Below are 13,844 nucleotides of genomic sequence, written 5' to 3'. Positions count from 1 at the left end.
CCCCTCCCTCTGCCCCTCTCCTGCTTGCACTCTGTCTCTGTCTCTCAAAAATGAATAAACATTAAAAAAAAATAAAAATAAACATTTAGTTAAAACTAAAAGTGCGTTATATAATATACTGTGTATCTTTCATGAATAAAAGTTCACTGTGTATTGTTAAAGTAATGTTTAAAAAACACAGTATAGGTCTAATATTATTATGCTAATCTTTAATTAGAATACTGAATGATTTAATTTCTTTCCTGTCTTGACTTCAGCATGCCATCTGAAGTTTCCTAAAAAATTTACCAGAAAACTACCCAATACTAAGACTTTTTAAAAACAACAAAATTTTTTTATTAAAAATTTTATTTATTTATTTATTTATTTATTTATTTATTTATTTTTAAATGTTTTATTTATTTCTAGGAGAGAGAGACAGCGTGAGCAGGGGAGGGTCAGAGAGAGAGGGAGTCACAGACTGAAACAGGCTCCAGGCTCTGAGCTGGCAGTCAGCACAGAGCCCGACGCGGGGCTCGAACCCACGAACCGCGAGATCATGACCTAAGCGAAAGTCGGACGCTTAACCGACTAAGCCACCCAGGCGCCCCTTAAAAATATTTTTTTAAATGTTTATTTATTTTTGAGAGAGATAGAGACAGAGCACCAGCGGAGTAGGGGCAGAGAGAGAAAGACACAGAATCTGAAGCAGGCTCCAGGCTCTGAGCTGTCAGCACATAGCCCGAAAGGGGCTCAAACCCACAAACTGCAAGATCATGACCCAAGCCGAAGTCGGACGCTCAACTGACTGAGCCATCCAGGTGCCCCAAAAACAACAGAATTCTTAATGTATCTATAACTGTACAACAAGAACTGGTTTCATGATGCTAACACCAAATAAAGTATTCTGGGCAAAATACTATGGGGTAAGAAATGCGGGCAAAATACTATGGGGTAAGAAATGCTGATGAGGCTTAAGATTTTTTTTAAGTGTTAAAAGTGTTTTCTAATAAGCCTTAGATTATAAAAAACTGTAACTCAAATAAATTTTGTAATCACAGTAGCACATGATTTAACTGAAGTTCAACTGGGTAGTGCCCAAATTCTCCTACCATACAGCAGAGCTACTTCTTTACTTTAAGTAGACACTCAGCAGATAGTGGGAATCCTTTCCTCACCTCTTAGCCACTGACCTCTTTACTCACTCCTTTTCAAATCAGACCTCTATTGCCCCAGATAAATAATGAAGGCACCAGCCAAAAATTCAGAAATAATTTTTAAAAAATTATAAAGCTGATCCTTAGCTTTTTAGTTTCCTAAGAACCAGTTTCTCACAATTCAGGTGAATTTCAAAATAATTTTTAATGTAAATGCTATCTTTATTTGAGTACATATTTCAGAAAAAAATTATCATTAAAAGTACAGGGATCCTTTTAATATATTGTTGAATTGAGTTTTTTAATATTTTGTAAGGATTTTTACATCTGTATTCAGCAAGGATAATGACCTATAATTTTCTTTTTCTGTGGTGTGTTTGCCTGGTTTCATTATCAGAGTTCAGAAGACTAAACTAGTTAGTCTAAACTAGTTAGACTAAACTAGTTAGAGACTAAACTCTCTAAACTAAAGAGAATTTAGAAGACTTCCTTCCTCTTCCGTTTCTAGAATAATTTGAGAAGGATAGATGCTAGTTTTTTGTATAGCAAAGAAATCATCAAAACAAAATGTAAAGGCAACCTACCGAAAGGGAGAGGATACATACAAATCATTTAACTGATAAGAGGTTAATGATCCAAATTACATAAAGAACTTACACAACTCAGGATCTAAAAAATAAATAGCTGATCAAAAAAATGGGCAGAGGACTTGAATAGACATTTTCCCAAAGAAGACATACAGATGACCAACAGGCACATGAAAAGATGCTCAACATCACTAATCATCAGGGAAATGTAAATCAAAACCAAAATGAGAAATCACCTCACACCTGTCAAACTGACTATTATCAAAGGCAACAAATAAATGGTGGCAAAGACGGAGAGCAAAGGAATCTCATATGCACTGCTGGTGGGAATGTAAACTGGTGCAGTTCCTAATGGAAAATAGTATGGAGGTTCCTAAAAAATTAAAAATAAAGCTACCATATGATCTAGCAATTCTATTCTGAGTATTCATCCAAAGAAAACGAAAACACCAACTGGAAGAGATACATGCACTCCTGTGTTCACTGCAGCATTAAAATAGCCAAGATACAGAACAAACCTGTGTCCATGACAAATGAATGGATGAAGATGTGGTTTATATACCCAGTGGAATACCAGTCATTAAAAAGAATGAAATCTAACCATTTGTGACAACATGAACCTACAGAGTATTATGCTAAGTGAAATAAGTCAGAGAAAGACAAATACTAGATGATTTCACCTATATGTAGAATCTAAAAAGCAAAATGAATGAACAGCCCAAAAAACCAGACTCTTAGACACAGGAAACAAACTGTTGGTTACAGGAGGCAGGGAGAGGGGTTAGGGGTGGGTGGAATAGGTGAAGGAGATTAAGAGGTACAAACTTCCACTTATAAAAAAATTATGGGGATGGAATAGCTAGCATAGGAAATATAGTCAATAATATTGTAATAAGTTTGGTGACAGATGATAACTATAATTGTAGGGATCATTTCATTTCACAATGTATAAAAAATTCAAATCACTATAATGTAAATCTGAAATGAATAGGATTGTTATATGTTAATTATACTCTAAAAAACATTTTTTTTTAAAGTATAGGGAAAAGAGAGCAAGCTTGAATGAGCTGGAGGCGCCAGGTAGGTGGGTTTGAGTCAGCTCTCAGTTGGTGGCTGGGACCTGCAGAGAACCCTCGAGCCAGTATGAGTTGGCAACAATGTGCCAAGGAGACAGCCCGCGTGATGAGACTGGTTAAAAACAGGAGGACAGAGTAAAATGCAAATAGACTGAGGATAATGAAGGCAGATTCTCAGTACTGAAGTTACCAGTGTAAACTTATGATTTCAACATATTTATATACAGATGTGGATACTTGTGGATTTATATAAAATGCATGTATTTCCTAGTTCTGTCCACGGAGAGGGGCCTAGAATTACTAACACCTGAAAAGCAATAGCACACTTACTACTCATATCCCAGTTTTTAATACCATTTTCTACTAAAAGGAACTGGGACAGGAAATGCATAAGACAAACCTAGAATAACAATCGTGCCGCTGAATAAGAAGCCAGATTAAGCAACCAAATGAGGACAGTAAAGGATTTATATTGAATCCACCAGTCCGCCTGAATATAAGTAAGTACGAAAAAGAAGGTGAAGTAAATCTCCTCCACTCCTTCCACTAGAGAGAGTGGAAAGACAAATAGTAAATGTAAAAAGACAGAATTAGAAAATCACCACTTGGTAAATAAGACATTACTAATATAATTCGAGCAATAATCATCACCAGGTGCTACAAGTTTGGTAAGGAACAAGATAACTCATCATCTCTAAGGATCTTTCTTTAATATATTTATTAACTACCATGGAGAAACCTGGCAGACACCATTTTAGCTAAGGGGAATCTGCATGGACTCCGTGGATTAGATGTTAGTACTGTAATGACACTAAGGTCCTAATCTGGCTGGGTTTAATATAGCTATATCGGAGACGGTCTGTGTTTTTGGGAAACAGGATGAACTGGTCATCATGCCTGCAATTTACCCTTAAAAGGTACAGAAAAATGTTATATACACATAAACAATAATAAAGGAAATGTGGTAAAATGTTAGCAACCGGGGAATCTCAATGCAGACAGCATCTGTACTATTTTTAAACTTTTCTATAAATTTGAAATTATTTCAACTTAAACTAAAATATAAAGATGAAGTAAACATTTTGAGGCAAAAAAGTACAGAAAAAAGATCTGCGCTACTAGGAATTAAATTATCTTGAAATATGGTGAAAGATGTTTTGTTTGTCTATTTTACCTTTTAGATTCTAAGCTAGCTTTGAAAGAAGGCTGAAGGAATTCACTGCTAGACACAGAATTTTTGAATTCTCCAATGACTGAAAGTATAATTTTACACATGTTTCCATAAAAGAGCTGAATATCGTTAGGCCGTTGAGGAAGATCATACACTGAAATAGAAAATAATGGTTGAAATACATGAATCTTCACATAATCACACCACAAAAATAACAGATAAATGTATACATTTACAGCAACCGAAGATTATTTTCTTAGGTTGGGGTAGGTGACATTCAATGTTTACAACTACTGACAAGTACGAAATTATAGGAAGCTCGGGCTCTGGCCTTGGATCTGGTGACTTAACCTCTCTAAGATTTTGTCTCCTCAAGAATAATATAAAATATTATGATCCATCTCAGGGGTTGTTGTGAGCACTAAAATATGAATGTGTTTAAAGCTATATATGGCAAAACGCTGACTGTGGGCCAGGTACTGTTCTAATCCCTTCCTACATATTATTCTACTTAGCTTTCATAGCAACTCTTTGAGGTAGGAATTGTGTATTGCTTCGTCTGAAGATTGAGGAATCTGAAGCACAAAGAGGTTAAGGATACACAATTTATAAGTGGTGGTCTCACAGACATTTAACTTTAGCAAATCTAGAAACAAGTCAATAACATAACTAAATACGGCAAATTAATAATATTGAAATTGAGCATCTCTAGATTAGTCCACCTGGATTGATACATACAAGAAACTTTATAGAACATGTTTGTATTCTACATTAAAATTTTTTTTAATGTTAATTTATTTTTGAGAGAGAGAGACAGCACAAGCAGATGAGGGGCAGAGAGAGAGGGAGACAAAGAATCCTAAGCAGGCTCTAGACTCTGAGCTGTCAGCAAAGGGCCCAACACAGGGCACGAACTAACAAACCATGAGATCATGACCTGAGCCGAAGTGGGATGCTGAACTGACTGAGCCACCCAGGTCTCCCTGTATTCTACATTTAAATTAGACATTAAGAATGGCACTTTTTAAATGAAAAATGTTTAAAAGAACACAGTAAGTGTAAATTGAAATTTACGCTTGTATCTGACTACAAAAGTTTAAATCAAGTGTGAAAATATTTGCCACAAATTACACATTTTGCAAACACAAGATTATAAATACCCATAATAGTAATATGCTCAAATGTTATTCAAAATAACCACATAAAAAGTTCAACTTCAAAATTCCTATAGGTGGATCGACTAAACTAACCAACACAAAACAAAGTGAGATTGTTTCCTCCCTTCCTCTGGATAATATAACAAAGTGAGATTGTTTCCTCCCTTCCTCTGGATAATATACACACCACCTCAAGGACCCCAGTATTCTGGTGTTCCAAAGACCCACCTGAAGTCTCACCTCAACCCCATCTTAGATGAGTGGTCTTTACAGATTACTTGGGCTCTTGGTTGGATCTGTCAACACAACCCTTAATATTAACACATTTCTTGAATTTCTGTACATACAACACCCTCTCCTTAGAATATCCTCCCCCAGTCTGGTCCCCATCTTCTGAATCTTATCAACTCCTCCCCATTCTTCAAGATACCTTAAGAGTCACCTCATTCTAAGTGGGGTACCCTTTCTCTGTGCTCTCCGGATTCCTCAACATAGCTCCATCATGGCACTTTTCATACCATACTTTAATCACCTGTCTTCCCCTTAGTCTGTAAAAACCTAAAGAACAAGGACTGCATTTTCTACCTTTATGGACTGGCAACCTCTACTCTCAATACATGTCCATTCAATCAATAAATGAAATGTTGCTAAATCATGCAACTGTGCCAAGCTCTGAACCACCATAAACTCATGCTACCTACTTTTAATCACAGTCTTCAGGATTTTTGTGGTAGGTTACTAAGTGTTTCCATCTACAAAGCACAGGTCAGTTTAATTCTGATTGGGATCTTTCTTACAATGAAGAGATAAGTAAGGTAAAATCAGAGGAGATGAAGTGGCAGAGATGGGTCTTGAATTGCTTCAACTCTAAATCCAAGGTTCTTTCTATACTCAGCTCCCTTAACACACTGCTGACAAGATCCATTTCAAATCTCTTCACTACTTTTAACTATCCACCCCTACCATCCCTTTGGGCAGATGATCTAGACTCCTAATTAATGAAAAGATCAGAATGTGCTACATCAACTCTACATAGGCATATGATAAATACAAAATTTACCATTTCATATTTTAGAAGTAATATATACTTTACCGTTAGAAAAAACTAGAAAATAGGAGTGCCTGGTTGGCTCAGTCAGTTAAGTGTCCAACTCCTGTTTTCGGCTCAGGTCATGATCTCACAGTTTGTGAGCCCCAACATGGGGCTCCCTCTCTGTGTCCCTCCCCCACCTTCTCTCTCCCTCTCAAAATAGATAAACCTAAAAAAAAAAAAAACAACCTAGAAAACAAAAATGAGGGAAAAAAACACTACCACCTGAAATTCTACTACCAGAACATAACCACTATTAATATTTGGTGTCTATACTCCTGCGATTTTACCTATGTAGCTGTATATAGACACATTAAATTGTTTTTACCATGAGACCTTAATATGCAACTTTAAAATAATAGTTATTTTAAAATAAAATACTATGACTTTCTCATGTCTTTAATATATAATCATATCACTATTTTAATAGTTTCAACATATTCTATTACATAATCAAACAATGCCCTATTCTTGGACCTTGAGGTTACTTCTTGCTATTATAAACAACACTGTAGTAAAAATCTGTCCATTTTCACACAATCTGTATGTGTCAAGACATGTTTTATAAGTAATAACCAACATTAGATGCTTAAATGGTTCAGCTCAAATAGAGCTAAATACCTAGGTTGGAGTTATTCCACCACTGTCTATTTTGGATTTATTTATTTATTTATTTTTATTTTATTTATGTATTTATTTGCCACCATCACATCCTCCATAAATTGCATAGCTGGCACAGAAATCTCAAAACGAGCTCAGGTTTGCAATGATTAAATCTTAAATAGTAATTACTCTGGGTTTAATGATAACCATTCTCCTGTTTACAAGTCTACCCTACCCATAGAGTAGATGTCATAAGATTATTCCTAACATCTAACATTAACATAGCAAAGCTCTCTCATTTTATCTTCACAACAATTCTGCATGTATGAGAAGACAGATATTAATTCTCTCATTTTACAAATAAGGAAACTGAATCTCAGTGACATCCAAAGCCATAGAGCAGAACTGTGGCTCAAACTCAGCCTAACTCCACAATCTAAACTAATACTCTTCCTCCTTATACCACATCACTGGACCTAGATAAATCTTTTGGGTCATTTGTAGAACCAAGAGATGATGAAATTCTTACCTTCAGTTACTTGTAACTCATTCTGAAATGTTTCAGCAAAATCAATGTTCTTCAGCACACTATGTTCTGGAAGTATTTGTTCTATAATCCCTGGTTTATGCAATAGGGCTCTGCCAATAGAGTTTTTTATTCAAAAATGATTTTATATAAATTTGATTTTCATTAGTGTATTTGGCAAATCTCACAAACAGCGTGCATGGTTCATTAGTATATAGATCTCATGTCTTAAATCCTAACATAAGTAATTTTTTTAAAAAAAAAATTTGTTTTGGAAGTTCCCTTAAAAGTTATACATGGAAGTACAGTTATCAATTTCAGTTAAATATTAACATCAAAACAAGAACTCCCTAATATAAGAGTAGAAAGAAGAGTAAAATTAGATTCTTTTCAGGTCTTACATTTTCATTATTTGTAAGAATTTGATCACAGTTAGAAATCTGTCCCAGAAAAAAAAACGAAATAATATACCAAGGACATGATTTAAGTACATGAGAAAGGGACATTTAAATTACCATGTAACTATATTTACCTGGCCTCTTCTAGAGCATTTCTGAGGTGAGTGAACTGAAATGTAAATTTCTCTGTAATACTCAGAGGTTCACAAACAAAAGAAATCTCATTACTGTACATATATAGCAAAGAGGAGATCTAAAACAGTATGCTGATTTTTATATCCCAGTAGAGAAAAAGGGAAAAATAAAAACCAATACCCAGTAATCTAATTTCTCCAAATGTCAGTTTCTGTATCTAAAATACTTACTTGAGAAACAACATCGGGTTCAAAGCTGGGCTATTTTATTGGGCTTATTTTAACATCATGTAGCAAATTATCACTCAAATCTCTTTTTAAACATTTCAATAATCTTCAACAGATTAAAAATAAAACAATTTCCTAAATTATGTTTCAAAATAAAGCAGAGCAGAGCACAAAGGATTGGAAGAAGGAAATATGTGTATATGCATATACCCTCCCCCAGTGGGAGCTAATGATTTCCTACTGACAGATGAAATGTTGTAAGCTTCTTTTATTTTTTATATTCAGTCCTCTAGGAAACAAAATTTTATAGTACAAGAATTTTGAATTCAACATACAAGAATGTTACCTATGTTTAAATCACATCTAAATCTAAATGTCTAAATTTGACAACATCTCTGTATATTAAACTCTATTTAGAGGTACCAAATTTTCTAGAAGCACTTGCTTTAAGCCAGCATGTGCTTTAACATCCTACACACTTCTAAACATGACTTGATCCTTGCCAATAATTCACAACATTCCTAGAAATACTACAAATAAGTCAGGTGTTTATACAATATATTCTTTCAGTAGTTCTTAAATCTTTTCTAAACTTGACCTACCATCATTAGGAAGATTGTCCTGTGACGAGGTGCCTATTTGCATAAAGGAGAAGGGGCACAATACATATGTCTGGAAAAGAAGGCACACTGCAAATATAGCAGATGTGTTTCCTACAGGCATTTCTTGCCTCACATCATGGTGGACTGTCAGCCACAGAAATTTTACCAAGATTTTTTATCTACTGGTTCACTAATAAATAGCTGAGCACGTTCTATAAATTTCAAGTCCAAACCATTTTTAAGATTTCATTATTTCTACTGAATAGTTCCCAACATGTAATATAAGTAACCTACCTTCGATACTGTTGCCTCGAGATTTCATCGCCACCAAAGAAGTAAATAGTTGACAATTCTGTCACAGTTGTAGAACTGCTCTCTCTCGCTGGTGGATTATATATTATAGTAACATCCTGATGCCAAGAAAAAAAAAATCAGGAGTGAACATTAAATATTTTTCTTAGGTCATTTCATTCTGAATTAACTATCATACGAACCTAAACATTCAACAGACATGGATGCATATGACAGTGTTTCTGAGTAGGTAAGTACTTCCATTCTTTTATTATTTTCAAATATTAGTTTCTACTCATAAAATACATAATTAATTTAACCTAAAAATGAATTCATAGTTTTAGTGCACAGACTCATACTTACTTCTTGTGTTTTTTCCTTGAGCACAAATTTATCTGGAAAAATCCTTAATACGTTAGGATCCAGCAAATTTTTTTTCTGAGAATCCTTAAAACCTACTGCTTTAACAAAAGCTGCCCGAGTGCCAGTATTATGAACAGAAAAAACAATTCTACTTTCTTTGCCGGGTATTAAGTCATTCACTGTTACCATGTAACTGTCAGACAACTTTTTAACATCTTCCAAAATAAGATTACTTGTTCCTCCATATCCAGACAGAGGTATCTAAAAGCAGAAAATATATAATCCAAAATTATTTTTATGTAAGTAGAAAGATTACATTAAAGCCAGAAAAAAAAACCCATACTGATTTAATAAAGTTAAAATTATTAGTCTTGGGGCCCCTGAGTAGCTCAGTCGGTTAAGTGTCCGACTCTTGATTTCTCATGATTCGTGAGTTCGAGACCCGAGTCGAGCTCTGTGCTAACGGTGTGGAACCTGCTTAGAATTCTCTCTCCGCCCCCCGTCCCTCCCCCAACCATGCTCTCTCTCAAAAATAAACAAACATTTAAAAAAATATTATTCTTTGCATATTTTGGCTGGTAGTTCCCCACTTCCAGCCCAGCACTGTATTAAAGAACTGGTCTTAGAAGAAAAACGAAGAGTTACAAAATCACTTACCTTCCAATATGCTAAATTATTTCATTGTTATAAAAGCCAAGCTTAGATATAAAGGAATAAGAGATAAGTATAGATAAACTTGCTTAAGAAGTGTTTAGGGTGGGGGCACCTGGGTGGCTCAGTTGGTTAAGCATCTGACTTTAGCTCAGGTCATGATCTCAGTTTATGGGTTAGAGGCCCATGTCAGGCTTTGTGGTGACAGCCTGGACCCTTCTTTGGATTCTGTGTCTCCCTCTCTCTCTGCCCCTCTCCTGCTCACCCTCTCTCTCAAAAATAACAATGAAGAAAAAAAAAAAGGAAGTGTTTAGGGTGGTACATAATGTTTGTAATTTACTTTGAAATGCATACAAAAAGATGAATTGATGGATGGTTAGATATGTGATAAAGTAAATAGAGCAAAAACATTTAATTGTGGAATCTAAGTGCTAGGGTGAGGGTTCACCATATAATTCTTCCAACTTCCCAGTAATTCTCAATTTTGAAAATGAAATGTGTTGGTGAAAAAAACCTATTGTTCTATAATCCTGTTAGCTTTTGGTCTACCAGAATGAGAAAGAAGTGTGCCAAAGGGACCAAACAGAAGCCAAGAATTCAAACAACTCTCAAGAGGATAGACCCCGGGTAGCTGGGGTGCAGACTGGAGGCAGGCTTTAGGTGCCAACGGATGCTGTCTCTAAGCCAGGCTGCTTGCACAGGGCTCAGCACTACCAGGAAAGAAGGATTCACAGAATAAAGTCTATAAATAAAAATGGAGAAAAACAGGTATGCTGCTCAGAAACAAGCTTTCCATACTTTTTTATTTTTTAAGGTTTTTTTTTTAAATTTATTTCTAGGAGAGAGAGCATGAGCAGGGGAGGGTCAGAGAGAGAGAGGGAGTCACAGACTGAAACAGGCTCCAGGCTCTGAGCTGGCAGTCAGCACAGAGCCCGACGTGGGGCCCGAACCTACGAACCACGAGATCATGACCTAAGCGAAAGTCGGACGCTTAACCGACTAAGCCACCTAGGCACCCCAAGCTATCCATACTCTTTAAAATGCGCTCCTTTAAAAATGACCTATCATTCCTAATTATTAATATAGTTCTAGGGTACCTGGGTGGCTCAGTCATTAAGCATCTGACTTTGGCTCAGGTCATGATCTTACAATTCATGAGTTTGAGTTCCACTTCAGGTGAGCCTCGCTTCTCTCTCTCTCTCTGCCCTTATCTCACTTGTGCCTTCCCTTTCTTTCTCAAACAATGTAAGAAAATAAACAAAACAAAATAAAAAGAATTCCAAAGAATACCTTGCAAACTTGAAACATCAATAGCTTATTTTGAGTCTTATTATGTACTTAAAATAACATTTTGAAAAATTAAATCTAGCAATCGCATAAATTGGGTGTTGGCTTGCCAAAATGAGTAGATTAGTAGCATTTTATTTTGTAATTTAAAAAAAATTTCAATGTTCATTTTTGAGAGAGACAGAGTGGGATAGGGGCAGAGAGAGGGGGAGACACAGAATCCAAAGCAGGCTCCAGGCTCTGAGCTGTCAGCACAGAGCCCAACATAGAGCTTGAACCCATGAAAGAGGAGATCATGACTTGAGCCAAAGTTGGATGCTCAACTGAACTAAGCCATCCAGGCATCCCTGGATTAGCAGCATTTTAAAGTGCTTCAGATCTGAAGCTCCTACAAATCCCTCCTCAGAGTGAGCTTTTGATAGTTTCAAAAGCCAAAAGTGTTTCTAATTTCTCTTCCCACAGAAATTTGCAAGTAAATTTTATGTACAAAACTAGAAAACAGGGAAAAAGTTAGCTTTTGAACACACACAGTATAAACATTCTTCCTGTATTCTCAAAGACTAAGGAATCACAAAGAATTGCTGAGTAAAAGGTTAAGAAAAAGAATGATGAAATAAAACAATATCTGACCAATGCTAATAGATGCAAAGATTCAAAAGGAAAAACTACTGTTCTAGAGCAGGGTTTCTTAACCTCAGCACTGCGATGTCTTGAGCTACATTGTTCCTTGTGGTGGGGGCTGCCCTGTGCTTTGCAGGGAGTTCAGCTATACCCCTGGCTTCTACCCACTAGATGCCAGTAGCACCCTTTTCCCACCCCCAGTTATCACAACCAAAAATGTGCCTTGTATTGCCAATTGTCTTCTGGAAGGTAAAACAGCCTCTGGTTGAGAATTACTGCTCTATAGGACTGGAAAACAGAGGCAGTATGAACACCTAGAGCCTGCACAAAACAAGCTTCGCAGTCGAGCAGTCTGAATTTGAACTCATTCTGAATGACTTACTGCCATGACCATGAAACATGACCATGGCAAGCAAGCAGCTCTCTAGGTCTGTTTCCATATGTGCAGAATGAAGACTGGTATGATCTCAGACAGTTATTCTGAAGATAAAGTGTGATATTTCATGTAGTGATGATTAAGAGTAGTGTCTGGCAGGGGTGCCTGGGTGGCTCAGTCTGTTAAGCGACCGACTTTAGCTCAGGTCATGATCTCATAGTCCATGAGTTCGAGCCCTGTGTTGGGCTCTGTGCTGAGAGCTCAGAGCCTGCAGCCTGCTTTGGATCCTGCGTCTCCTTCTCTCTCTGCCCTTCCCCAGCTCGTGCTATGTCTCTTTCTCTCTGTTTCAAAAATAAACAAACATTAAAAAAAAGAAGAGTAATGCCTGGCATATACTCAGCATGCATTAAATATATTTTTATTGCAGTCCCACTGTGCTTTATAGTACACAGAGCATAATTTCACTTTTTCCTCAAAACCAAACCAGGACGACAAGCGAGTGAAGCATGAGCGAGTAGAGACTGATCCAGGATGAGTGTGAAGAACAGTGGCAAGACTGTTCCCACTCTCTCATCACTACAGTTAAGTGCTCTTCCACCACTGTACCAGGCTTCTTATCTCCACAATGTACATCAGTGCTGGTAGTCAGTCTTCCTGTGAGATAAAGGCCATATTCATCTCTGCACTTCAGGTCCCCATTCAGCCCACCTCTGAGAGGACAGGTGGCATCTACATAGAGAGGACTCCCACTAGGATCCTACTTTGTCTAAAGAAGGTCAGCCTGAACTTCTGCTGGTGACTATCAAATCAAATGGTCTTGCACTAAACCACTAGGGAATTATTAGTTCTCCAGAAATTCTTACTTAAGAATAACCTTAACATCTTGGCTAGTTAACCTGAAACTAACTGAAATATATTCAGGATAGGGGTGCCTAGGTGGTTTAATCAGTTAAGTGTCTGACTCTTGATTTCAGCTCAGGTCAGGACTTCAGGGTTTGTGGGTTTGAGCCCCAAATCAGGTTCTGCTCTAGCAGCACAGAACCTGCTTTAGATTCTCTCTCTCTCTCTCTCTCTCTCTGCCCTTACCACCCCCCCCACCTCAAAATAAACACTCTTTTAAAAAAAAAAAAAAAAGGTGGCACTTGGGTAGCTCATTGGTTAAGCGTCCAATTCCTGATCTCGGCTCAGGTCATATTCTCACAGTTTGTGTGTTCAAGCCCCATTGGCAGTGCAGAGCCTGCCTAGGATTCTGCCCCTACCCCATTCATGTGCACATGCATACACTCTCTCAAAATTAAAAAAAAGAAAGAAAGAAAGAAAGAGATAGATTCAGGATAGTCTAAAAGATACAGCCTATTTAGTCCTCTCCATAAAACACCTGATACATACTTGAAACCAGATCATCAGGATATGTGGTACTTTGGCATTGATTCTTGGGCTCACATATAAAGATGTTCTTTCTAAAAATGACCAGTTATACCTTTTTTTTTTTAAAGTAAGTAAAATCTACCCCGAAAATGTGAGGCTAAAACTCACAACCCTGAGAT

The 13,844-nt window shown here is 36.7% G+C and overlaps 1 protein-coding gene across 1 annotated transcript in view; it reads right to left on the bottom strand.

The window, feature by feature from the left end:
* The window catches only part of CEP192 (centrosomal protein 192), a 130,861-nt gene that overhangs the window by 21,643 nt on the left and 95,374 nt on the right, over nucleotides 1-13,844 (bottom strand). Inside the window, exons 32-35 of the mRNA XM_039220435.1 lie at nucleotides 9,363-9,623; nucleotides 9,003-9,118; nucleotides 7,350-7,459; nucleotides 3,974-4,124 (exon numbers count right to left, since the gene is read on the bottom strand). Of these exons, the coding sequence (XP_039076366.1) occupies nucleotides 3,974-4,124; nucleotides 7,350-7,459; nucleotides 9,003-9,118; nucleotides 9,363-9,623 (638 nt within the window). The remainder of the gene's footprint in view (nucleotides 1-3,973; nucleotides 4,125-7,349; nucleotides 7,460-9,002; nucleotides 9,119-9,362; nucleotides 9,624-13,844) is intronic.

This window comes from Hyaena hyaena, unplaced genomic scaffold (genome assembly GCF_003009895.1).
Source record: "Hyaena hyaena isolate Hyena2069 unplaced genomic scaffold, ASM300989v1 scaffold_889, whole genome shotgun sequence".
NCBI classification, from domain to species: domain Eukaryota; kingdom Metazoa; phylum Chordata; class Mammalia; order Carnivora; family Hyaenidae; genus Hyaena; species Hyaena hyaena.
The sequence above is the reverse complement of the archived record's forward strand: the minus strand, read 5'-3'. Positions and strand labels throughout refer to the sequence as shown.